The 27296-nt window shown below is 37.1% G+C and overlaps 1 protein-coding gene across 20 annotated transcripts in view; it reads left to right on the top strand.

Annotated features, from left to right (window-relative positions):
* plekha7b (pleckstrin homology domain containing, family A member 7b) overlaps positions 1-27296 on the top strand; it is a 119947-nt gene that overhangs the window by 70110 nt on the left and 22541 nt on the right. For 17 of the 20 annotated variants that reach the window (XR_008302590.1, XM_053237900.1, XM_053237899.1 and 14 more), the window contains 9 exons: positions 6708-6883; positions 12718-13125; positions 14457-14976; positions 18916-18999; positions 20693-20800; positions 22294-22347; positions 24913-24984; positions 25826-25906; positions 26878-27027. Coding sequence is in view for 19 of the 20 variants with exons in the window: in XM_053237900.1 (XP_053093875.1) it covers positions 6708-6883; positions 12718-13125; positions 14457-14976; positions 18916-18999; positions 20693-20800; positions 22294-22347; positions 24913-24984; positions 25826-25906; positions 26878-27027 (1653 nt within the window). In the remaining variant the exon portion in view is untranslated. The remainder of the gene's footprint in view (positions 1-6707; positions 6884-12717; positions 13126-14456; positions 14977-18915; positions 19000-20692; positions 20801-22293; positions 22348-24912; positions 24985-25825; positions 25907-26877; positions 27028-27296) is intronic. The other 3 variants (XM_053237905.1, XM_053237902.1, XM_053237901.1) reach the window with 1 other exon arrangement.

Here is a 27296-nt window from a genome sequence, read left to right as displayed (position 1 = left end):
TCCAGCACACAATGTAAATGAAATAATGTCCGGATTACGTGGAATCTGCAGTTTTAAAAATTTTAAATCATGAAGATTTGGTGCAAGAACTCAGCTCAAGAACCCTCTTTTTAAGAATAAACTTCTGACAGGTTCTAGGTATTAAACAAAAATGGATATAGAGCGAGCAATTATTTGGAGTTTGTACCGCACACTTACGTAGTTACTACTACACTTTTCGGAAAAAAGGGTTTTTAAAATTGATTTTAAGGGTTCTTTAATGGGTCATTGGATAATTAAGGGTTCTTACCTTCCAAAAGCAATGGTACCTTGGAACCTTTTCTGACAGGAAAGCACTTTGTCTTTGTTATCTTTCTACTCAGGGTTCTCCACTCACGGTTCTTCGTTGGTCTCATCGTTTCTTTCCTGACCCTGAGAACGCTATAACTGAAACAATTAGGGCTGAGCGAAATAACTACAATATACTGTAATATCGATATTGCAATCGATTATGTCACCATATAAACCTACATTTCTGAGATATAATGGATACTGTGATAACATCTTATTAAATTTATTTTTAAAAATTACAAATTGTTGAGAAGCAGATGATGGTAAAATTTTGTGATGAATCATTTAAATAGTAAAATGTAAAAAAAAAAGTGTTAAATGTTTTTATTTGTCTTTTAGAATTAGATATATTTTTATAATGTAAAAAAATTTAAATTAATTTCTTTTCATAGACATAAATAAAGTATTTTTAAAGCAACACTACTGAATAACTGGAAATCATTTGCAAGCTTATATATCATGTCTCGTGTATAGAAATGCCTCTGAGAATCGTGATATGATATCGTGATGTGATATTTTTGTGATATCGGACCTCCCTTAGAACCAGTCTGTTTAAGTCAGTCGTTTATGAGCCCAAGTGCTGGAGCAATTTCTTCTTTTCTGGAAATAAAAACAAAAAGCCAAAAAGATTTGATTGTCATCACGTCATCTCCTCTCCGTGATGCTGAGGCGTTTTCTCCAGCGGGAACGCTAATGAAAGCGCAGTGCAGTGTTCAGGACGGTGTTTATTCTGTCAGAGAAAAGAACAATACTGCAGGAATGTTTGTGAGCGCGTCCCCTCGGGCTCTCGCGTGCGTCTCTTTCATTTCCTTCATGAGCTCAGTGTTTTGTGTTTGTGTGTTTGTGTGTGTTTGTGTGTTCGTGCGTGACACGGCGTTCCAGTCTCTTTACACAGCTCATATTCCTGCACATGGGGAATGTGTGTGACAATCACGCCATCAGGAGAGTTCCTTATGCAGGCTGAGATCCCAAGACCTCTGTCCTGTTAGCTGGCATTAAACACAAAACACAACGTATTTGTGGAAATGTATAGATTTGTCGCTTCTCATCTGCTAGTGGTTCGTAGTGGCGTTGCACAGGCTTCGTGAGACTGATGGAAATGTCAATTAAATTATATAAAAAAAATTGTAATGATGAAAACAAACAAGAGTAATAAGTATATTTCTCAAAGTGAAAAATAGCATGGTAAAAAAATTGTGCTATTTATTACAAATTTATTTAATACGAATAGCTTTATTGCTGTTTTACAATTATTCAGTGTGTGTTTCCACATTAAACTCGGTCACATGTATTAATTAAGGATTTATTAAGAATTTATACATGGATTAAATTTAAAAAAAGGAATAAAATACAGTATGACAATAACATGCAGATATATTTGTGTAAATGTATTTTGTGCAGTATGTGGCTGGCAAAGCGGATAGCTTACTTAACAAATACTATTAATTTTTTTATAAAAAAAAAAAAAAAGGAAATAAGAAAGTGGCAAAATCTTTGGTTGTAGCAATGCTGCTTTGAGATTTATTTATTTATTTATTTATATATTTATAATTATATATAATTTTTTTTTTAGATTTTTAAGTGCCAGCTACACAATACACTAAATGTTTTAAACTAGTTATTTTAAATACTTCTCAAATTTATTGCCAGCTCCTTGTTGCTAATCAGGAAGGCCGTGTGTGTGTGTGTGTCTAGGTGTGTGTGTGTGTGTGTGTGTGTGGTCTCAGTTGTGTGTTTTTTCCTGCTTCACTGTCTCTGACGGCTCGTCTCATTCTCTATAACACGTTTATTAACTCTTCCAGTCGTTTTATGGAGCTTCACAGTTTTAAAGTTTTAAAGTGTGTGGTTTATCGCTCACTCTGTCTCTCTCGTTCCCATTGGCTGATTGGCTCCTGTTGTGGCCCGGTGCATTATGGGAGCTGCGAGTGCGATGGAGAGGCTCCTGAGTCTCCTGAGTCTTGCATGAATAGGTATTTTTACATTTTTTTAAAACCCTTTTTCATTAAAGAACTGACCACTTTCCCCTCCCTCTGCCATGGTTGTGATGACTTTTTTCTCGGGAACGAGCAATAAAAACGTTTATGACGGCATTTTAGGACCAATGGTTAAAAATTTCAATACACGATTTTGAAAATAAAGTCGCAACATTTCAAGAATTAAGTCGTAATATCATGAGTCAAAAAGTCGCAATATTTCGAGAATAAAGTCGTAAGTCTATGACAAAATGCTACATGTGAAGTTTGTGTGTAAAAATGATTGACGCTGAGGATTTAGTGAAGTTCCTCCATGTTCATGTGGTTCTTTCTTCCAAATTTCTTGCACAGTCATTTTAAAGTTTTAACGCTAATGATAATAATAATGTTGATGTGCCAGAAGATTAAGTATTTCTTTATTTGTGGAGTATTTATTTATTTTAATTGCTCTCATTTGCACTATTCTGCCACAGGATTATGACTTTATTCTCAAAATATTTTGACTTTTTTCTTGAAATAGTGAGAGTTTATTTTCAAAATATTGAAACCTTTTTCCTGTAACATTACGACTTTGATTTCTCGAAATCTTATATTTTTATGTTTTGAACAGTGGGACTAAAACAGTGTCATAAGCTCCCGGATCTTCACTCTCACCGCATCTTCACTTTCCTCCCAGTCGACTTGCCCTGATCCTTTATGAACGTTTCACAGATGGACAGTGTAAATCTTAACGCGGTTTTGTCACAGCGTGAGAATGAAGCTGGTGTTGCTCAGTCCTGTACGTTTTATCTCGTCTCACTGAGTTTTAATCAGATCATGCAAAACCAGATGAAAAGCAGATTCATAACAGTTATATAAGCGTGTCATGGTGTGCTTATCAGGCTGTACTTTTCCATACAGCTCATTTGCATCTTCTATTAGTTTTAAGGCAACTTTAAAACTATTGGCACCCCATAAAAGAATTGTTAAATATTACTAAAATGTTTTACCTAAATAATTAAAGAATACAATGTACCGTTTTGTACATTATTCTTTTTTAATGATAGTATTTTGAGAGAAACAAAATTATTGACACCTTTAAACTAATTATTTGCAAAATTGAGATTTTTTTCTACAAAAAAAATTCACTTCTTTTTATCAAACGTAAGTTTGCATGCATGTAAAGCCTCTTTATCATCCATCTCCATGCAGAAAATTAAACAGTTTTCGAAACAAAAAAAGAAATAATAAATAAATACTTCAAAAAACTTTAATTACAATCAGGTCCATAATTTTAAAAATGATCCAATCTGGAGTAAGGATTTTTTGCAAATCGTGTGAAGATCGGTGATGTGAATTGTGGAAGGTTACGACTTGGCTGTAGAGGAAACTTTTGACAAGATAATGAGCCCAAATATTCAAATAAGTAAAGAAATAATTGTGAGAAACAAAGTCAGTCTCAGTAAAATATTTGTGGTCTAAATTTAAAAAGAATCCCAAAGCATCCATCTTTTCTTGACTGGTGCGGATTCCATGTTTTTTTTTTTTTTAATTTTTTATTCTTCTTTTCACCAGCACTTGACAAGAGTCATCATTTTGTCTTTTCAGATCTTTTTTTTCTATCTGTTTGGGATCACTTTTTGTTGTCCACAGCGGGTGTGAATTCTGCTTGTTTTGAGGAGAGCAAGTTCGTTTTCGGTTTTTTTACACTTTTTTTTTTTTTTTTTTAGACCTTTGTACAGGCTTTCTATTCATCATGAGTCTTCCTCCATTTCATTATCTCTCGATTACAGCGCGGCTGCTTCTTAATGACGGTCCGAGGATCAGAGATCTAATCTGATATCATTAAAGGCTTTGGAAATAGAGTGAGTGGAAAAAAAAATCTCTTTGGTGTGCTGAGAGATCCATGATGGAAGTTTTGAATGAGAGAGAGAGAGAGAGAGAGAGAGAGAGAGAGTTGTCAGTTCAGCATTTTGCTGCAGTGCCTCACTCCTGCTTTATCCAAACACACTATCATCAGTGAAAAGGAGTCATGGCTGCTGCTTTTAATAGAAAGCCCTTTAAATAAACTGGATATCTGGGTGGAATTCTGATCTGGAGCTGGAAAGTGGGATTATGTAACTCTGACTCTGAACACATGGACCTGATGTCACATGGAGGAAACAGGAAGTGAGTGGTGACTGAGATATTTTACACTTAAACTAGACTAAATGCAGGATTTCATTAATTAAGTGATCGATTGATTGATTGATTAATTCATTCATTATCAGTAAGCGCCTTATCCTGGTCAGGTGGATCCAGAGCCTATCCCGGGAATAACACTGGGCATAAGGCTGGAATACATTCCAATCCATAGCAGGGGACCATACACACACTCGGCCATTCACAGCTAGGAGCCATTTTGAGTCAATAATCCAGCATGTTTGTGGGAGGAAACCGGAAGAGGCAGTATTTGAAAACCCACATGGACACAGGAAAAACCTGGAATTCCACACAGAGCTCAGGATCAAACTGGGAACCGTGTGAGGCGTGAACGCTACCCGCTGTGGTAGTAGTAATAGTCTACCTACTCTGAGTAAGTTTAAAATATAGCAATAGTTAAACAGCGCAGATTACCCAGGATTATCCGTGTGTGTGTGTGTGTAAATGTGTGTGTGTGTGTATATGTGTGTGTGTGTGTGTGTGTGTGTGTATGTGTTGCTTTTGCATAAATCTACCCATAAAGTAGAAGTTTCTTTGAAAGTTATCTATCATCCTGTAATCTGAGACATGATTGGTTCCCAAGCCGTAGAGTTTATTTAATGACATCACAAACGGAGCTCATACGTAGCTCCGCCCTCAAACGCAGAATTACTGAGAGAGCCTCTATACTACGAATTTAGTGAAACTATATTAAGAGGAATGAACATACAGAGACTTATGATGTAGCTTGGTGTGGACCAGGTTGGTGTGTGTGTGTGTGTGTGTGATCCTGAACCGAGCCAGGCTGTGATTAAAGCTCGGGCGTGGTCCAGTCAGGGGAAGAGCTTAGCCTCGTGTCGGCTGATTCAGACGAGCATAAGTGAAAATTATCTGGAGGGTTGTGTTTAATGCGACATCACACACTGCTAAATCACACTGAACAGAAACAAATGAATATGAATCAGTGAATCATTTATTTTTCCACGTGATTTTTCCAAACATTTATTTATGTTCACGTGACTTTTCTTTAACTTTCAATTCAATTCAATTCATTTTTATTTGTATAGCGCTTTTTACAAAGGTCATTGTCTCAAAGCAGCTTTACACAAACAAAAGTAAAGTGAAGTGTGTGTGTGTGCCGTCTCTGATGAGCAAGCAGGGCGACGGTGGCAAGGAAAAACTCCCTGAGATGGTGATAGGAAGAAACCTTGAGAGGAACCAGGCTCAACAGAGAACCCATCCTCATATGGGTTTACACTGTAGTGTGCGTGTGTGTGAGCACAATGTGTGTTGGTGTAGTCCATGGAAAACAGCTGAAGCGTTTTCGTGGCAGTATGAAGCATTGCCGGTGGACAGGTCCAGAGTGAAGGGAGGGGAGGTCTGGATCACCGGCAGCTCAGGAGTGTAACTGTATATTTACGTTATTTTTTCCATTTATTCGTCATTTCTGTGTACTGTATTTGACACAAAATTCATTTTTCACAGGTGATTTTTTCCCCCTATGAATAATTTATTTTCACACATGATGATTTTTACACGATTCTTTTTGTTCACGCGTTTTTTTCCAGTGATTCATTTATTTCTACGTGTGATTTTTGACGTGGGATTTATTTATAGTCACATTATTTAGAGTGTTTTATTCCTCTTATACCACAGTAATCTAGCAACAATTACAATTTTTAATTTATTAAAGAATGACACATCATACTTTTTATACATTTATAGCTACGTTTATTGTCCAGTTTGCGTTTAGTTCCTGTTCTCACTTACGCTATAGCAGCTATAAACAGTCCTTCCCTCACAAGCCTCTCCTTTTATTCCCTTTTCAAGTTAATAAGACAAAAAAGAAAAAAAACACAGCTTTTCGTTTGTTACTGACAAACCACAAAACTCCTCTGTCCTGAAGAAAAACTAAAAGTTACAACTTTACCTCTGACACTGGAGACTCCTTCCATAAATGTTTAATAAACGTCTTCTCACAGAGCAATGATTACAAACGTTTTTTGATTCGTTTATTATTAGTGAAGTGTCCGTCATGTGAATGAGTCCCTGTGAATGAGCCGTTACTATAGAAACGAGCCCGTTGATATAAACCTGTGATTTGTAGCTGCTGTTATAAAAAATTAATCAGCACCTTCTGACCAATCAGAATTCAGAATTTAACAGTGCTGTGGGATAAATTTGACTGATTCTGCCTCTCTTGATCTTCTCTCTCTTTGTCTCTCCCTCTGTCTCTGTCTTCAGGCGAGTCACACAGGCATGCGCTCATACATTTACAGTAAGAACTCTGTGATTGGCTCGCAGGCCGAGCACGGCGGCATGAGGACCTACTACTTCAGCGCAGACACGCAGGAGGACATGAACGGCTGGATCCGAGCCATGAACCAGGCGGCGCTCATGCAGAGCCACAGCTTAAAGAGGTCAGGCAACACTCTACTCTCTCCTTTTTACCCACAATTCCCATCGCCTCGCACTTCCCCAGCCTTAACTCTCAAACAAACAGAGTCAGAAATGATGCTAAACTAGAAACTATTATCCAAAACCATTATCAGCTTCATAACTCATAAACGCTCAATAATTAAAATCAAGAGAACTCGCTTTCTGAACGCAGCTCTAGCTCTGCATCAGTGAGTCATCCAGGTACGAAAAACCAACAACATATAGTTTTATTTTTCCTAGATTCTAATTTTTTAGAATGTTTCTCATTCAATTAGCACAGAAATACCTAATGTATTGTAAACATTGTATTTTCTTTACCTTTTTAAAATAAAAGAAACCCTTCTGATTATTTTGTCAAAAGATTAGTATCCAGATTTGTTCAAAAGTTCGAGGAAAATATTTTTAGTAAAATTTTCTACAAACGACGGCAAAAGTCACTGAACGTCATTTTAATTAAATAGAAGATCTACTCGTGAAATAATGAAAGGTCAGGGTTACTTTTACACTTTAATCAGTTTATTAATAGATGAATTATCCTTTAGCTGGACTGTCAGTTCATTACAGAGTTAAAGTTTGAAGCTGTGCTTCCTGTAGTGCTTCTTTATATTTAATTGATCTCACCGAGGCTGAATGACGTCAAGAAGAACAGCTGCTCTCTGACAGAATGGCTGCTTTGTATCCTCTGAGGTGTTTTTCCTTTTTTTTCCCAGAATCACTGAATCACTGAGTCACATTTCTGCTGTTATTCAAAAACTGGTGTTGCGTTAGACACAGTATCGACTGCAAACCCACGCTATTGATCGTAAACCCTTGAGGTTTTAGCACAGATTACACATATCTGAGTTTCCCTGCTCAGCCTTCCTCTCCCCGGCTGCGATGTCGAGATGCAGGGAGATGATGATGATGAGGATGATGATGATGAGGATGATGATGATGCTCGCTAGCAGCGTCTAAATGTCCAGCGCTGAGCCTCATCATCTTACAGACCCATGAGAGCTGGACGTTTTGCCCAACAGCGCTGTTCTTTTTTTAAGTAAGGATAACAAGCATGATGTGTTTCATTCTCCTCAAGAATCACATTACAGACTCAGTCTCAGATTGTTTCCACTGCAGCACTGCTGGATTTAACACTAACAGATTTTAATCAGCGTTTCTTCCCTGCTTTAGATCTTACTTGACAGATTGTTACTAGTTCGTTAGCATTAATAGAAATCCAGCACGGCTTTCTGTCTTACAGGGTTCTGTTCTAGGCTCTCTTTTGTTTTCCCGTTTTATTAGCTTTAATGGATTTTTTGAAGGCCCACAGGGTTCTGTTTTATTTCCTCTTTCATTTTTACAATCGCATGAATAGAGCTTTTTCAAAATCTAAAAATCCCCAATATGGTGTCCCACATGATTCTGTTTTAGGTTTTCTAATATGTCTAATATGGCGTTTCACTGGGTTCTGTTTTAGGGCCTTATTTGTTTCCCTCTATATCAGCATTAACAGAGGATTTTCAGAACCTAAAAAGTTGTCTTTGGTGTCTCACAAGGTTCTGTTTTAGACGTTAACAATTTTTGGAGTCTAAAAAGTGCAATATAGAGCTCCTTTAGGCTCTCTGAGGCCTCTGGAGAGAGAGTTCACTCCTCGCACCCTGAGAGCACGGCTAATTCTGTACTCTTGGTCTCCTGGCTGTAGATGGCTGTGGCATCACTGGGGTTCAGGCCCTCGGGCATTTTTATGTTATGTTTATGTTTATGGTTATGTTATGGTTACATTGTGTTATGGTTATGTTATTTTTATGTTTATGTTTGTTATGTTATTTTTGTTTTTTTCAAAACTTGTCTCACAGATTTCTGTTTTAATTCCTCTGTTTTCCCGTTATATTAGCGTTAACAAGAAATTTTCAAAGACAAAAAAAGTTTTCCTTTATATTAGTATAGATTTTTTCAGAGCTTAGAAAGTGCAGTATGGTGTCCCTCATGGTTTCAGGTTTTCTGCTGTTTTATCTCTTTATTAGCATTATTAGAGATTTTTCAAAATCTAAAAAAGTCTAATAAGGTGTTCCACGGGAACAGCGATTTAGAGAACATCAGGAACATCTCTGTAGCACAACAGAGGCTTTAAATCCGTGCAAAAGTTTATAATTCTCGGGTCTTTTATGTCATTAAGCATATTTTCTGTGGTTTGCAGTAATGCACAGATCTTTAGGTTTATGATTTGGTGATTAGATTGTTTTATTAATGTGCTTTATTGTAAATACATTTGATCTTTTAATATTTTATATGCAAAACAGTTTGCTACATAATAATAATAATACTAATACTAATAACAATAATAATAATAATAATAATAATAAGAGAAGTGGTTGCTGCAAGTAGATGGTACAGTGTGAAATATTGCTGGAGACAGAGATGATCAAGTGTCGCCATCTAGAGGACAGTGTTACTCATTACAGGTATATAACTGTGTTTATAAATCAGTCTGTAAATGCCATAAATGTAAATGTAGGTAAAGACTGATTTATAAACACAAGAACCAAATGTGACTTTTATTGTTAAATCTCAGCCTGAGATCAGTTCAGTTCTCTAACTCTACAGCAGCAGGAACTAAAATGCTGAAATGAAGTCTTTTTTGAAGATTTTTGAAAACTCAAAAGTGTAATAATATGGCAATAATTTTTTACAGAATAACAGGCCTTTCTCAGGAAAAATTATTACAAAACTTACATAAATAGAATTCCATTAAGCTTAATTATGCTACAGTTTACAGGCTTGGAAGGATGTAAAATTCTGCTTTATGCTTTTGTTTGATAATTGTAATAATAATGATAATAATAATAATGATAATAATAATAATAATAATAATAATAAATTATTAGTTAAAATTCACATGAAACATATTGCAGCCTGCGCTCTTTTTATCCTCAATGTATTAAAAATCATATTAAATTTTGTCAATATAATATTTTAATTTCGAGGACAAAAAAAAACAGCTATGAAAATCTGAATATGTGTATATGTGTATATGTGTGTGTGTGTGTGTGTGTGTTTGTGTGTGTGTGTGTGTGTGTGTTTTTAAAATAAAATGTAAAGTAAAATATTTTTTGGATGGGTGTTCAGAAACACTGGTACAGAGAGTAAAGTTAGGAGTGAAATAAAAACTATTTAATATCTCGTGCTAGAATATGAGCAAACAATATTATTTAAAATTGTTTATGTCGTAAACGTGTATATATACACAGTAATAAAACTTTAATTTGCTGTAGACGGAGTTCTGGTTGAGATCTGGTGAAATACGAGTCGGTGTAATGGTAATGGTAGTTGGAGTGAAAATGAAATTTAATTGAAATGTAGTTTGGATTTCTGCAAAATTGGGTTTTTGATGGAAAGTCATAAACTAACGAAGGCCAATATATATACTAATATATAAAAGAACATTTATGTGTGTGTGTATGTGTATATATAAATATATAACTGATATACAGATGTGTAAATTAGCCGTCAGGCTGGAATAAACGATGCGTCATAGGACGTGAACTCTTTCCAATTGATCACAGAGTGAGGGAAAGCGAGAAAGAGAGAGAGAGCGAGAGAGAGAGCGAGAGAGAGAGCGAGAGATTCGTCTAATTTTTTTTTTTCTCAGGGTTCTGTAAGTCTCATTACTAGTGTTTCTTTTTGCCTGTATTGTTGAATGTATGTACATTTGTTTCTATTTATTTATTTCTGTAGTTATTTTCTAATTTGTTCCCAAAATCTGTATCCAAACTTCAGTAATACAAAAGTTAATATTTATCACACCAATAAAGCAACCTTCTGACTTTGACTTTGAGAGAGAGAGAGAGAGAGGGAGAGACAGAGAGTGAGAGAGAGAGTGAGAGAGCAAGCAAGAGAGAGAGAGAGAGAGAGAGAGAGAGAGAGGGAGAGACAGAGAGAGGGAGAGAGAGACAGAGGGAGAGACAGAGAGTGAGAGAGAGAGTGAGAGAGCAAGCAAGAGAGAGAGAGAGAGAGAGAGAGAGACGGAGAGAGAGACAGAGAGGGAGAGACAGACAGTGAGAGAGAGTGAGAGAGAGACAGAGGGAGAGACAGAGAGAGGGAGAGAGAGACAGAGGGAGAGACAGAGAGTGAGAGAGAGAGTGAGAGAGCAAGCAAGAGAGAGAGAGAGAGAGAGAGAGATGGAGACGGAGAGAGAGACAGAGAGGGAGAGACAGAGAGTGAGAGAGAGTGAGAGAGCAAGCAAGTGAGAGAGAGAGAGAGACAGAGGGAGAGACAGGCAGAAAGAGAGAGAGGGAGAGACAGAGAATGAGAGAGAGTGAGAGAGCAAGCAAGAGAGAGAGAGAGAGAGAGAGAGAGAGAGACAGTGAGAGAGACAGAGAGAGGGAGAGAGAGACAGAGGGAGAGACAGACGGAAAGAGAGAGAGGGAGAGACAGATAGTGAGAGAGAGAGTGAGAGAGCAAGCAAGAGAGAGAGACAGAGAGAGGGAGAGAGAGAAAGAGATAACACCTTGAGCTATTTGTTGTCAAGATAATCTGTCTGTCACGGTTTGAGCTGAAGAAGCTCGATGTCTCTCAGTGAAGAAAACGAGGTGTGTGTTAAATTAATGCAGGTATCTGAGCTGCTGCGTTTCCTGCAGTTACAAACGCGTTAACGAGGCTGCTTTTTGTCCCGCTCTTCACTGTAACTCGAGTGAGAAACAGTAACATGGGAGTGAAATACTCCACAAAACAGCAATACTCATCAGACAGAGTTGCAGTTACAGCCATGACGCTGATTATTTTCCTGTAAAAGCACATCCCAACATATTTCTTCTTCTTATACCACAGTGATTTGCCAATGGTCAAGATTTTTCTTAATTAATGAGTGAGTCGTCATACTTTTTATTCATTTATAGTTACGCTTAATGTTGTGGAACGTCAACGTTTCTCTCTCTTGAAGACAGAAAACACAGCTTGTCATGTTACTGAGTTTTTATAACTCTTTGTAACAAAAACTTTTAAAGAAAATTCCTGTCAGACTTCAGGGTTCGAGTTATTGTGTATAATCCATCACAGTCTCTGTTTCGGTGCAGTAAAAAGGTTAGAGTCATTTATTTGATGAATTGGCCTGTGTGTTATATTTTAAAGGGCACGTCCCTGAGAAACTTGTTAGACTGATGTCCAGCGCACATGCTTTCAGTACACCTGACCTAGCTCACTTTTTTAAAAAAATGATTAAATGAACCCGCCCCGCAGTGACATGGTGATACATGCCAGGAGGTGGATTAGATTCAAGAAATTGCCTTTGTCCTGCGATGAACCGGCGTCCCATCCAGAGTGTATTCCTGCCTCACATGCAGCGTTCCCGGGATAGACTCCAGATTCACTCATCAGGATAAAGCGCCCCTCTCCGGAAGACTTTAGAAAGCTTTTCTTAGCAATATAAGTAAAATAATAAAGAAATAAAGTTGTAATAATGTAATAAAGTTAAATTTATATGGCTTGTTAAAGCCACTCCTAAGAGAGAGAGAGAAGATAAGGGTAGGAAAGGAAAGGAAGAGAGAAAATTTTAAGCAAATATAAAAAGCAGTGAAAGAGAAAATATTACTCAAATGAGAATTAATTAATTAATAAATATTATTCATGTGTGCAAAAACAAAGTACAGTTTGATGGCGAAACAGGAATGAGTCCAGTCTTATGGGTGTCGTGTGACTGGGAATAAAGTCGCCATTTTCTTTCATAGTGACAAAAATTAGTCATTTTTTACACTTTTATTACACTTTGTTACTCATTAATAATTTAAAAAAGGAATAGAAACATCTGGTTTTGACCCAAAACACTTTTCTCTTCTCCCCACAGAGAAACTTCCAAATCTGAGCAACAGGCCATGCCTCAGACCAATCACATCCCAGCAAGCAGTAACAGCACCGCCCACGCTGAGGTCCTGCACCAATCAGGGTGGGTGGAGACGACAGAGCGAGAGCCCAGACACGAGCAGGAGGTAGAGGCACGCCTGGAGGTCCCGGTCAAAGTTGTCTACACAGGAGATGGAGATGCAAACGGTGTTTCTCTGGAATCTGGAGCTCCATCTCGATTCGCGTCGTCCGGGGCTGCTCAGAGGAACGGCGTGCACAGCGAGCAGAACGGCGGCGTGGCGTATCAGAGGGGTCTCGCGCCCCGAGCAGACACGGAGAAACACGTGCAGAGGAAGACGGCGCTGGCGCAGGTGGAGCACTGGGTCAAAGTTCAGAAAGGAGAGCCTAAAAGGTCAGTTCATACACTGAGAGGGCTGAGAGGGCATTAACTGAAAGAGCTCCCTCTACTGGTGGCAAACAACAACAACAACAACAACAACAAGTAGTGTGAATGTTTCTTAAACTTGAGCTCTGCATTCGCTCTGATAATCTAATATTATTTATGAATAGCACATAATGTAAGGCCTTATATTATATTATATTATATTATATTATATTATATTATATTATATTATATTATATATTAGCTTTTTATTTTACAGATATTAAATAAATCACTTGTAGTTGTTGAGTCTTTTATTTATGAAAGAGCCAAGAAAAGTGTAAATAATGAACAGTTATTTTATTACTAACAAAATAATAAAACTTCATGGTTCATTATAAGAAAAATCATTAACAGTTTCTATGAAGGCCATGTGTATCATGACTTAAATACTTTCACGACATGTTATCATGCATTCGTAAGCCATTATACACATCATTATTATTATTTATGAAAAGACATTACTTTGCAATTATTAACTGTTAAAAGAATGTTCTATAAGTAATGCTTATAATGCATTATATCGCCATCGTTTCTTCTCATAATGCACTATACAGTGTGGGGCTTGGTGAAATAATGTGTTATGAGACAGTATAACACTGCTTATAATGCATCATTTACAGATTTTTAACGCAGAATAAAGAAAGCCATTTTCTTGCATGATTATAAGAATGTGTATAATGCCTTATGAATGCATCGTAACATGATATAAACATGTTCATAGAAATTGTTACCAAAAATCTAATCTAACTGACTATCATGAGGCACTCTGGGACTTTACTGCTGTTTATTCTGAATGTAAAATAAAAGGCAAAAAATAGATGAAAATAAAAAATGCACTAAAAACCAAATTTACTTTTTTAAATAAAAAAAGTGAGTAGCTGTTTTGCATCACACATGTTATTTGCATCACACATTATTATTATTATTATTATTATTATTATTATTATTATTATTATTTTGATTGTACTTTTAGAAAAAGTTGATGCAAAAACATGCAATGTGGAAACACAAGCCAGTTTCACAGTGAGGAAAAAAAACTTTTTTTGTTTTGATCTTGCTTTTTCTTGGACTTCTTGTGATTGGTGGATAAAAAGGAAGAAAACGTACTTCTGTATTTTAGAAATTTGCTTAAGAATATGTGTGTGTGTGTGTGTGTGTGTGTGTGTGCATTTGAAGGCTGCATTAATTTTTATGTATCATAAAAAAGGAAAATGATTTGAATAAAATTCATTTTAAAGCACTATTTTTTAATCGTTTGCTGACGAAAAACATTTCATTTCATAATGTACATCTTTCAGTCTTTCTAGCCATCCTGTCTCGGAGTACACTCTCCCCAGACGCACTCCTCCCCTCCAACCCAAGCTGGTCATGACCGAGTCGTACCAGTCTCTCCCGAAGAGCGCTCGCCGTCCGTCCGCCAGCTCGCCCCCGGTGCCCCGCGACATGCCCAGCGACTACAAGTACGCCCACGACCGTCTCAGCCACTTCCGCATGTCCACAGACGAACGTATCGCTGCTAAAGAGGGCATGGTGTGGCAGCTTTATGAGTGGCAGCAGAGGCAGCGTTTCCGTCACGGAGGTCCCGTGGTTCCGCCCGTCTTCACCTCACCCGACTGCGTGGACGCGGCCTCCTTCAGGGTGATGCTGGAGGTCCCGCGCTCGGTGTCCGTGCCCCCTTCACCATGCGAAGTACCCCCCTCCAAACTGGCATCGCCCCGCAGACCTCACACCCCCGCGGACAGAGTGACGGTGCGACCCATCGACGAAGTATCGAGCGTGGACGTGGTCCGGTCCACTTCACCGAGGGCCGTTTCCAAGGTAAGAGATTCTTATTTCAGAATCAAAATCAGACCCGGTGGCTGCCATCTTGTTTAAACCCAGTTTTACTACACTGAACTGGTTTCACACATGGTCTAATAGGATTCACACACTTTGTGTGTGTGTGTGTGTGTGTGTGTGTGTGGTGCTCCAAATACGTATCTTTATCTGTATTCGGAATTAAACCCAGAAGTGGGCGTGGTCTAGGAACTTTTTCATTCTTAAGATATAACAACACAAAGCAACTTGAGGAACATTTATTCAACTCCTAAAACTGTACAGTTCCTCAACCTCAGCTACATCATAATCACGCTCACTCAGTGGAATTTTCTGGAAAGATTTCTGGAAGATCTAAGTAACTGAGTAAGCTAGGGAACTTTCTTTCAAAACAGTGGAGTCGTTCCCAAATCAAAGAATTCTTGATTACAGTTGACAACAACAACCACCTTGTAATAATTGATCGGATTTATTTTAGTTTTTGGGTTTGTTACATTCCGGAAAGATCAGAAAAGTTCACTGGATGCACTTTCTGAATCTACTACGAAGCTGAGATGCAGTGGAGTCAAAATGACTCCTTTTTCATTATAGTGTATGTGAGGAATTCTGTGCATAGAAAACTACTCTAAACAAACTACTTTTAAAATATTCCCTCATGTCTTTCACTCATATTTCACTCTGTTTAACTTCTCCGGTTAAATTATAGAGAAAACTACATCGTTTATACATCAGATATACAGAGTACTGGTTCAGACACGTCGCATCCATGATGCAAAAATATCATTCATAACACCGTTTTTTTATACTTTTATACTTTTAACTCAAATTTCCCACAAAATGTAACGTCCATAATGCAGATAAGTCGCTGTGTACTTGACGAACATAAATCATGACTTTTTTAGTTTTTTCTGCATTTTCCTCAAGAGGTTAAATGACAGCACGTGCAAACTGACTCAGAGATTCTAGGCTTGTCGCATCCATAAAGCTGGAATTGCCCTTGTATGATTTTCTGGGAAGATTTTCTTTTAATAACGATGGAAAAGGATCATTTAAGAGTGATGAAACACACACACACACACACACACACACAATGGAGCAGACAGGTTAATATCTATTAAATGAATTAAGTGATTCTTTTTAGAGAGGCCCAACAGGGAGATGCTGCTGGCAGATCACTAAATAAAATTTCTTTTCTGAATTTCAGGCCAGTTTTTACAGAAATATGGTAGAAATACGGTTTAATTTTTGGAGCTCAGTAAGGCAGTGTTTTTACGTCGGGCTACAGGAGCAAACCAAAAAAAAAAGTGCACCTCCTATTTGTGTCGTTAATGTCTCATTAAAATCGCTTGAAAATAAAAAATCCTTAACTCGCACAAGCAAAAAAAAAAAAAAAAAAAAAGGAAACGTGAGTAGTGAGTTTCCTTTTTATATCAGTATCTGTTTCAAGACCAGATGTGTTCGTATTTGCTTAGTGTGTATACAGGTTGTAGATCTGTGATCAAACACGCACACACACACACACACACACACACACACACCATCACTGCTTCAGTTGCACTGCCAGCTCAGCATTAACCTGAGTGTGAACTCACTAATCACACATCCTCAACACACACACACACACACACACACACACACACACACACACACAGAACTGCCGTACAACAGAGACAGGAAGACGAGTGCATGCTGTACCACTGAACATCAGCCTTCAACCTTCGCATCACGTTTGAGTCATAACGAGCGATTTTATATTTTTAATGTAATTTATGCAATCTGTACTTTTCTCAGTTTCTCTAATAAACATAAGACACATTTTTTATTTAAAAAAAAATCACATTTGCATTAGGATTGTTATGATACTATCATTTTGTCTTTGATACTGATAATAATTCTCAATACCAAACCTACAGTAAGGGAAAAAACTCTTTAAGACCCTGGAATTAAAACGTTCTACTGTATAGGAGTTTACTGGAGTGAGATAACGAGTTACTGTAGTAAATGTGTTATTCGCATTCCAGTGGATGTATGTGGGACTTTTATTGCTTAAAAGTATATTAAAAAATGTAAAAAAAAAAAGGTTAAAAGGTTAGCTAAAAAAACATCAAATTTTCACATCACATCACACCATGTTTAAAAAATGAAAACTTATAAACAAACAAACAAACAAACAAATGAACAAACAAATCTCTACATGTAGAATGTTACCCAGTACTTATGTGTGTTAATAAATAAAACTCGTGTATGTCTTTTATATGTATATATTTTTTTCCCAAATAGTACTAATTAGTACTACTAATTCTACAATAGTATAGAATTAATAGTAATTAATAAATACATTAATTAAGCTTTTTAAACATTTTTAAGGCTTGGCAAGGAATTAAACAAGAATTACTTAAAAGAATTAATTAAAGTATTAATCACTCATATAGGTTTTCTTTGTTTTATTAATTCTGTTGTTAAGTATTAATTACATTATTGATTTATTATAAGGTTTTTAATCTTATGCCTGATTGTTATTTATTATTATTATACCTAATTACTATGTTTTAAATAGTAATTATTATTTGCTGATCATTGCTTTATTAGCGAATCTTAATTCCCATGATCATGATGAAGCTGGAATATTTTCAAGTTTTTTTTTTCTAAGTAGGCAGTTAAACATTCAGGTTAAAAAATTTTAAGTTTATTTATTTATTTATTTATTTATTTCAGAGATCCACTTTGTTTTAGCAAGCACAGTTTTTTTTCATATCTTTGTGGAACATTTTTTTTTCCCTTCATTCAGCTCCACTGAGGATTGTTAAAAAGTTTGTTCTTAAACTGATAAAATTTCGCCGAGGGCTTTTTTTTAGCTCTCTGTAAACCACTCTGTCTCAGCTCACCCTGTTTTCTTCCTTCTGAGCTTCTATTTATAGTAAATAATTTAAAAAATACTACGCAGCAAAAATTCGAGCTTTGGGAGCAGCAGCGGAAATCTGCACGGCTTCATCTGCTGTTAGTGAACAAAAGTTATTTTTTAGAGGAGATAATTTATGTGTAATTAATGAAATCACTCGTTGTTTGTGGGTCGAGTGAAATGGTGGTGGTCTGGTGGAGAGATTCTGGGTGATAAGCAAAAATGTCAACTTCACAAAAGCCCGTGGAATTAAAAATAAAGTACACACAATAAACAGACAGAAAGGAATAAAAAAAAATGTGAAAAACACAAACATTGTGACATGCTACACAATTTAAAAAATAAAACACAGATTTCTCTTAAGATGAGCAGGCAGAAAACCAATAAATGAATAAAAATAAAAACATAAATATAAAAATATACAGATAGAAAAAATGTAAATAACAAACACAATAATTGTGTCATGTTAAACTATTTAAGAATAAAATGCATAGCTTTTCCACAGATACAGATGTGCAGAAACCCCAAAAATGTGGCTTGGTAAATTCTAAAAAAAAAAAAAAGCACACAACTTTTTCCCAAATATATTCCCAAATATAAATATATATAATATAGAAAAACTTTTACAGAAATCTAAAACAAAAACACAAAAATATGGCATGACAAATTATTTTTAAAAGTGTAAATTTTTCTGAAGATATACAGACTGAGGAAAAATTTAAAAATAAAAATAAAAATCCCCAAAATATGGCATGTTAAAATTGTTGAAAAAGCCTAATCTATATAGACAGAAAAAAATCAAATAAAAATAAAACCCAAAAAAATGTGCCATGTTAAATTATTAAAAACTATGAACACATTTTTTTTTTCAAAAATATACCAATGTGTTAAAAACATAGCGAACAACTTTTTCCAAAGATATACATACAGAAAAAAATTCCAAAAAGCAAAAAAAATTCTTTTTTGAATTTTTTTGTATTTGTTTCTATTGTTTATTTGAAATGTCTGTTTCTTTGTTGATTTTTGTGTTTTTATCCTCACAGCCAGTACAAATAGACAGAAGATCGATGCCAACGATGGGCTACATCACACACACCGTCAGTGCGCCGAGCTTACACGGAAAAACGGTGAGTCAACTTAAATGTGTCTTCTGTTTTTTTGTTTTTTTTTTTTGGGGGGGGTGGAGGGGGGGTTCTATACAGATGGTTGTGGCTTAATTAAGAGGTGGAGTGTAAAGTCAGAGTGGTGTAGGTGGTGTATGAGGCGCTGCATGAGGTGCTCTATGAGGTGGTGTATGAGGTGGATCATGAGGTGGTCTATGACGTGGCCTGTGATGTGGTGTATGAGGTGGTCTGTGAGGTGGTCTGTGAGGTGGTCTATGAGACGGTGTATGAGATGGTGTATGAGGTGCTCTATGAGGTGGTCTGTGAGGTGGTCTGTGAGGTGGTCTGTGGTGTGGTCTGTGAGGTGGTGTATGAGGTGGTGTATGAGACGGTGTATGAGGTGGTGTATGAGACGGTGTATGAGGTGGATTATGAGGTGGTCTGTGATGTGGTGTTTGAGGTGGTGTATGAGGTGGTCTTAGGTGCTCTATGAGGTAGTCTGTGATGTGGTGTATGAGGTGCTCTATGAGGTGGTCTATGATGTGGTCTGTGAGGTGGTGTATAAGGTGGTGTATGAGGGGTGTATGAGGTGCTCCATTAGGTGCTCTTTGAGGTGCTCTTTGAGGTGCTCTATGAGGTGCTCTATGAGGTGGTCTGTGATGTGGTCTGTGAGTTGGTGTATGAGGTGGTGTATGAGGTGGTGTATGAGGGGTGTATGAGGTGCTCCATTAGGTGCTCTTTGAGGTGCTCTATGAGGTGCTCTATGATGTGGTCTATGAGGTGGTCTGTGAGGTGGTGTATGAGGGGTGTATGAGGGGTGTATGAGGTGGTCTATGATGTGGTCTGTGAGGTGGTCTGTGAGGTGGTGTATGAGGGGTGTATGAGGGGTGTATGAGAGGTGTATGAGGTGCTCTATGAGGTGCTCTATGAGGTGCTCTATGATGTGGTCTGTGAGGTGGTGTATGAGGAGTGTATGAGGGGTGTATGAGGGGTGTATGAGAGGTGTATGAGGTGCTCTATGAGGTGCTCTATGAGGTGCTCTATGATGTGGTCTGTGAGGTGGTGTATGAGGGGTGTATGAGGGGTGTATGAGGGGTGTATGAGGGGTGTATGAGGGGTGTATGAGGTGGTCTATGATGTGGTCTGTGAGGTGGTCTGTGAGGTGGTGTATGAGGGGTGTATGAGTGGTGTATGAGGTGCTCTATGAGGTGCTCTATGATGTGGTCTGTGAGGTGGTGTATGAGGTGGTGTATGAGGGGTGTATGAGGTGCTCTATGAGGTGCTCTTTGAGGTGGTCTATGAGGTGGTCTGTGAGGTGGTGTATGAGGGGTCTATGAGGGGTGTATGAGGTGGTCTATGATGTGGTCTGTGAGGTGGTCTGTGAGGTGGTGTATGATGGGTGTATGAGGGGTGTATGAGGTGGTCTATGATGTGGTCTATGAGGTGGTCTGTGAGGTGGTGTATGAGGGGTGTATGAGGGGTGTATGAGGGGTGTATGAGAGGTGTATGAGGTGCTCTATGAGGTGCTCTGTGAGGTGCTCTATGATGTGGTCTGTGAGGTGGTGTATGAGGTGGTGTATGAGGGGTGTATGAGGTGCTCTATGAGGTGCTCTTTGAGGTGGTGTATAAAGTCAGGAAGTTCAGCTCCTGATTTTGATCCCTGTGACCTCGGGGTCATCTCCTGAACCCACTCTCTCTCCTCCTCCTCGCTCTGCAGCCGGAGGAGCTGACCCTGCTCCTCGTCCAGCTCAGGAGACACCAGGCCAAGATGGCCGACGCATTCGCTCACCTCCACAACGACGGCCTCTCAGGTCCCAGCCTGCAGGTTAGAGGGTCAGAGGTCACGGGGGTCAGAAGGTCCTTAAACCAGATCAGACCCTGTTGCATCGTGGCTTTTTTTTTAAATACCCCAAATCCCCTTTTCTCCCTCTCTCTCTGTGCCCTCGTGTGCTCACCTGTGCTCACCTGTGCTCACCTGTGCTCAGTGGGTCGTGATGTCATGGCCGTGATGTGATGGTGATAGCAGTAGCTGGCATGGACAGAGAACGAGCCACGGCTTGGAATGTTGTCAAAACATGCATTCTGCATTATTTAAAAAATGTTTTTCCCTTCTTCTTCTTCTTCTTTTATTATTATTATTATTATTATTATTATTATTATTTTATGGAACTTTCAGAATGATGTCATGCACTGTGGTTATTTTCAAGCATGTTGCTTGTGTCTGCATTCACAAAGTTAAATGTTATACAGTTTTGAAATGTTTGCATTTGTGGTTAACGAAATTTAATTTTTAATTCAACATGCTTTAGAGGCTAAAATAGGAAATCTTTGGGAAAAATATGACCTGTATCAACTGAATGCATGTTTCAGTTTTAATTTTAACTTTCTGTATATTAATATAAATAGTTTTCTATATGAGCCGGGACTCAGTCGTTGCAAAATTTTATAATTAATTGGTCGAGTAAAAGAATGTTTTGTACCTTTGAGATAATATGAAGAAAATACAGAAAATATTAGTGTTTTCATTTTCAGAGAAGGTGCATGTTTATCACCAAAAACAAACAAACAAACAAACAAACAAACAAACAAACAAGTATGTAATCAGTGCAAAAGTTTGCTCCCCCCATCTGAATGTGATAAATCTTCTCTATTAATTTTTACCTTTATAACCTCCTCCACATCCACTGAACCGTCTTTCGTTTCGTTTATAAAATAATTAGAAATAATTTATAACTATAATAATTATAACACTGGCTTCTTTAGAGGATCATGACAAAATGTTTTGCTTTATGTTGTCTTGGTACATTAATATATTAATATTTGAAAGTTTATGTTTTGATAAAATAGAACTACGCTGTCCTTTTTTCTCTTCAAAAAGTATTGGAGGATGCAAACTTTTGCACACAGCTATATTATAATTTACAATGTTCTACAGATGATAACTTTGTAGGTGGATAAACAGAATAAACATAGTAAATTCTCAGTACAAGGATATATGCAAATGCAAATTTTTGTAAGAGGATTTAAACCAAAAACTAAAATAAAAAGAAATAAAGAAAAATAATTTTTGTTATAAAACAGCAGCACAATTAATCTAGTGTAGAGTAAAAGGCTCCTTTTTCCCCAAAAAACACTTTTTTCTTACTTCTGGTTTCAGTTTATTCCTAGATTATTTCAGTATGGCTGAAGTTAGTAAAAAAAAAAAAAAAATTCTACTAAGTTGAGATTGATTGAGATGTGTCAGTGTCAGTGTAGCATGTACTGTATTCTTTACAACTTCCTGTCATGTGACCTGTCTCTTGTTTCCTCCACTTAAAGGCAGATGATACGTACATGCAGCTGAAGAAAGACCTGGAGTATCTTGACCTGAAGGTGAATTTTGTTCCACTTTCTTCTTTACCTGGTTCTGCGGCCTCTTATTGCTCTGCAGGTCGAGTTTGCGTTCGCCAGTTTTCAGTGCTCGATTAACTTTAATGCTATTCTTGTTATTAAAGTCTTAAAGAGCGCATGATTATCGTGAATTTCCTGTCAGGTAGCTGAGCTGGTATTGATCCCAGATCAGCATTCAGCACACTGAAAAGTTAACGTATAAATAAAAGGATAAATACTGAGCTGTAAGTGGAAATGTATGCTGGGAGACGGGGAGAGTAATGGTCTCTGTGCTGCACAGCTCGTCTCTGCGCTGTTGTCCAATGGAATTGAAGGTCAGAGATGTTGAAAAGCTCCTTTTGAATGAATTCTTCTCTTTTTTTTTTTCGTAATGCCTTTAAATGCTTCTAAAGCCTTTGCTCTTAATTGCCTTTGAATCCGTTTTTTGATTTTTTTATTCTCTTTCTTTCTTGTCACTTCATGTTTGCCAACATATTTGGTCCCACTTCTTATCGACTGTGAAAATGGTCCCTGTCTTCAAATCAAAAGTCAAATAATTGTCATTTTTTCACCTGCAAAATCTTAAACAGTCACATATTTGCCACGCGCCGAGATGCGCCAATTGTCATTGTTATCACTGGCATTAAAAAAAAATAAAAAAAGACCCTTTAATATTTCAAGTCCCTCAAATACTTGGGCGCATACTTTGGAAATACTTTAACTTGTGATTATTGGTTTGACCTACACCTCTGACAAACACATATTCTTCGAGGAACGTAGCTTCAGATGAATGAAAAAAATGTATTCAATTGAAGCACTCGTCCATTTGCACAATAATCTTAGAAAACTCCTCACCGTGCCGTACATCTAGTTTGAATATAAGGACGTACATCACGGTGAGGTTATTAATTCAGCAGGTTTTTTATCAAAAGTGATTTCAAGTGAGGCAGAAATCCAGCTGTTAAAGGAGCCGACAGTGATCCAGTGAAGTTTTTATAGAACTGATACAAATACATACAAAAAACGTTTTTCTTAATCATAAAACAAATTCTGAAGCAAATAAATCGACGCTTAGCTTTGATTGTTGCCGTATGCAAGGGATAAAACTCTCCGTGTCATGCTGTTATAGGTAACTAATCACCGACAGGGTGGCGTGTTAAAGCAGAGTTGCTATAAAGACCCTGAATTTGATTATTTTCCTGCAACAGCATGTGTTTTTATTCCTCTTATACCACAGCAATTTGTCTGACAATTACAATTTATATTAATTAAAGAATGATGCACAAGACTTTTTAACCGTTTATAGTTACATTTGCTGTTGTGGAACGCCCATGAGACAAGTTAGTTCCTGTTCTCACTTACGTTACAGCAGCTGTAAACAGTTGATTCCTCACCAGCCTCTCTTTTTTTTTTCTCTCACAGCTTGTTATGTTAGCGAGAAACCACAAAGAAGCGTAAACTCCTCTGTCCTGAAGAGGTCAGAAAACTTAAAGCTAAACTATAGAAACAGCGCTGCTGAATTCTGGATTCTGATTGGTCAGAAGTGTTGCTTCGTAATACGTTTGTGATACATCGTAAAATTATCTTCCAGTATCGTGATATGTCATGATGTCCGATTACCCACCGCTAATCTGGAGTACTAAACAGATACGGATACAGATACGGATACGGATACAGATACAGATACAGATACAGATACGGATACGGATACAGATACAGATACAGATACGGATACAGATACGGATAGTGGTATTGTATTAAACCCATAGTCTGGATATGGAAAGTGCTTTTCAGGGATAATTTTAACAGCTTTGTTAAATTGGAAATAGTTTTAGTTTTATTCTTGCGCTCAAAAAATACATAATAGTTTTAATGACGTTTTAATTATTTGGTTATTATTAGTCAAGAGTTTAGTCTAGATTTAGTTGATACAAACTGCATTCTTTTAATACAATACTTTCCCAAGTTTTAATTCCTTAAATTTTTAAACGAAACACCAGGTTTAGTTCATCAATCTGCTCTTTCATTCAGTTGATCCTGATTGGTCAGAAGGTGTTGATTAATTTTCTAGAACAGCAGCTCTGACAGTAGTGCAGCTGCAAATCACAGGTTTATATACATTAATGGACTCGTTCTAATACGTTATTGTTTCTAGAGTAACAGCTCATTCACAGGGACTTCACGGCTCCATTAATAAGAAACGAATTAATAAACGTATGTAATCGTTAATCTGTGAAGAGATGTTTATCTAACAGTTCTGGAAGGAGTTTACAGTAGGAGTTTTCTTTGCAGTTTCTTGGTAACAAAAGATGACAAGCTGCATTTTTTTAGTCCTATTAGCTTGAAGAGAGAGAAAAAAGAGAGGCTGGGGAGGGAACGACTGTTTATAGCTGCTATAACGTAAGTGAGAACAGGAACGCTGGCAGATTGCTGAGATATGAGAGGAATAAAACACTTGGGGAGGTGATGTTATAGGAGAATAACCAACTTTTGGGTGAAAACAGTGACTCTTTTCATTATTTATTCTGAAAACACAGAGCGTGTTATTCCTTACCTGGTGTTTAACAGGTCACAGGAAGGGAAGCGTTGAAGGACAGCAGACCTCCACGGCCGGTTAAAATAGCCGAAAGCGACGTTGATGTAAGTGATATTTTCTTCTCTTTTCTTCATCTCTCTATTTTCTTTCATTTTTTCCCATGCTTTGCACTAGCAGCAGTGAGAGCATGGTCCAGTCTTCAGTATTGTGTTGAGGTACACGCAGGCATTCGAGACTCCCTGACGAAATGAAAAATATCGACGTGCTGCTGTTATTTTCTCTCAATATAAAAAAAATACACACAGTGGGATTTTTTATATTTTAAGCTCATACATTTTTCTGTTTGATTTTTGTATTTTCTCTCTGTGTTTGTTCTCTTTCGCCCGCTTTTGGTATGATTGGAGGTAAATAATCTGAAATGCTCAGCTTTTCATCATTAAACATTGTTCCAGTTTAACAATTTATAAGAATTTTGCTGGTGGGTTTTTTGGCAGTCGTGAATTTTTAATGCTGTTAAAGCAACAATATCATGCAGTAAACTAACAACAGCTTAATAATTCATCGGACGGCATAATAAACAGAGTGGAGGATAAAAAGTCTATAAACTCGACTTTTTTGCCTTGCTTTTTGTGTGTGTGTGTGTGTGTGTGTGTGTGAGTGTGTGTGTGTGTGTGCACACTTTAACCCAATTTTTGCAGTCTGTTTGTTTGTTCTGCCGTATAATATCACCAGAATTGTCATGAGGAGATTTGTGTTTTCTGGGTTTTATGGTAATGACAAAAGAAAAAATGACATGAAAAAAAGACGACCCAAACTCTCTCTTCTCTCTCTCGCTCTCTCTCTCTCGCTCTCTCTCTCTCTCTCTCTCTCGTGTGTGTGTGTGCGTGTGTGTGGAGGTTTCAGAGCTGCTTGTGTTTTATATCCGTTTATTAAATTCTTTTTAAGGTGAAGCTGAGCAGATTGTGTGAACAAGATAAAATCCTTCAGGAGCTGGAGATGAGGATCCGCACGCTCAAAGAGGACAAGGTCTCACTCTTTACATTTCTGCCCAAGAGTTGATTTCATTTAATAATGCAGCATTAACATTCCAGATTTTATATCTAATAATATAATCCTAAAATAAATGGAGCACCAAAACTATAAAAAAAAAAAGATCACGTAAATGATCTAACACAAAAATGAGTAAAATACAGAAGAACTCATAATATACGTGATAATGTTTGGATTTTCTTTAGGCCACTTTTACATTTACTTTAGTTTTTTTTTTAACAGTTAAGAAAAGTTAAACATATTTTAAAATATATTTTTTAAATTAAAATTAAAAATGAACAACAAACAAAATTAATTCATTATTAACAATATATTACTATTCTAATTAATATTTTTTTCTTTTGCATTTTCTCATGATCAGCTTCAGCTTATTTTCTCTCCCAAGGTGAAATGAACACAAGTCTTATTTTTTTACTTTTATTTATCAGCAGTTTTCCTATTGTTTTTTTTCCCCCTATTTTTTGTTCTTTCCTATGTGTATGTGTGTGTGTGTATTTCCATAAATTACATTTATATTGCTAATAATCAACAGTTAAACTGGACGAAGCGCCAAACTTTTCACTTATATTAACAACAAAAATTCTGGAACTAAAATTTGTTTTAGAAATGTAAATAATTTCTTAATACATTTCTTAATACTTTCTTCATGAAAACCATTAAAATATTCAAATTGATAAACTGTACTGAAAAAAACCCAAACTGTTTTAACAATTTTAACATAAACTGAATAGCGCTGTTTCCACACTGTACACACGCATGAAAGATCTGGAAGCTTCCCCACTTTCTGAAGGCTAAATTAAACCCTGATAATCACTGAGAAGGACGTGTATCGCATATATTAAAAATAAATGTGACAGTTGCAATGAGACGTCTCTCCCTCTCTGTCTCTCTCTGTCTGTCTGTCTGTCTCTCTCTCTCTCTCTCTCTCTCTCTCTCTCTGGCTGCAGGATAAGTTAGAGTCGGTTCTGGACGTGTCCCATCAGCAGATGGAGCAGTACCGGGACCAGCCGCCCCACGCCGAGAAAATCGCCTACCAGCAGAGACTGCTGCAGGAGGACGTCGTGCACATCAGGGCCGATATTTCTCAAGTGTCCACGGTGAGACACACACACACACAAACATTAGAAAAATTTTAGGAATCTAAAATATTAGTGATATTAAGGTGAATTTATATATTTATTTATTTTAAAGTTATAAAAATGCAACCAGCACAAGGCCGTATTCAGAGTCGAGTTAAGTGTGTAGTTAGGATTATGCTGCAATTCACTGTACTTGGAACTCAGAAAAAGTTCCACATTGATTTTCCCGTGTGCCGATCTAAACGCACCTCGGCTCGGAAGAGCGCAGATGTCCGGAGCATGGTCAT

Source organism: Pangasianodon hypophthalmus, chromosome 11 (assembly GCF_027358585.1).
Source record: "Pangasianodon hypophthalmus isolate fPanHyp1 chromosome 11, fPanHyp1.pri, whole genome shotgun sequence".
Taxonomy (NCBI): domain Eukaryota; kingdom Metazoa; phylum Chordata; class Actinopteri; order Siluriformes; family Pangasiidae; genus Pangasianodon; species Pangasianodon hypophthalmus.
Note: the sequence above shows the minus strand (reverse complement) of the source record. Positions and strands in the feature narration are given on the sequence as shown.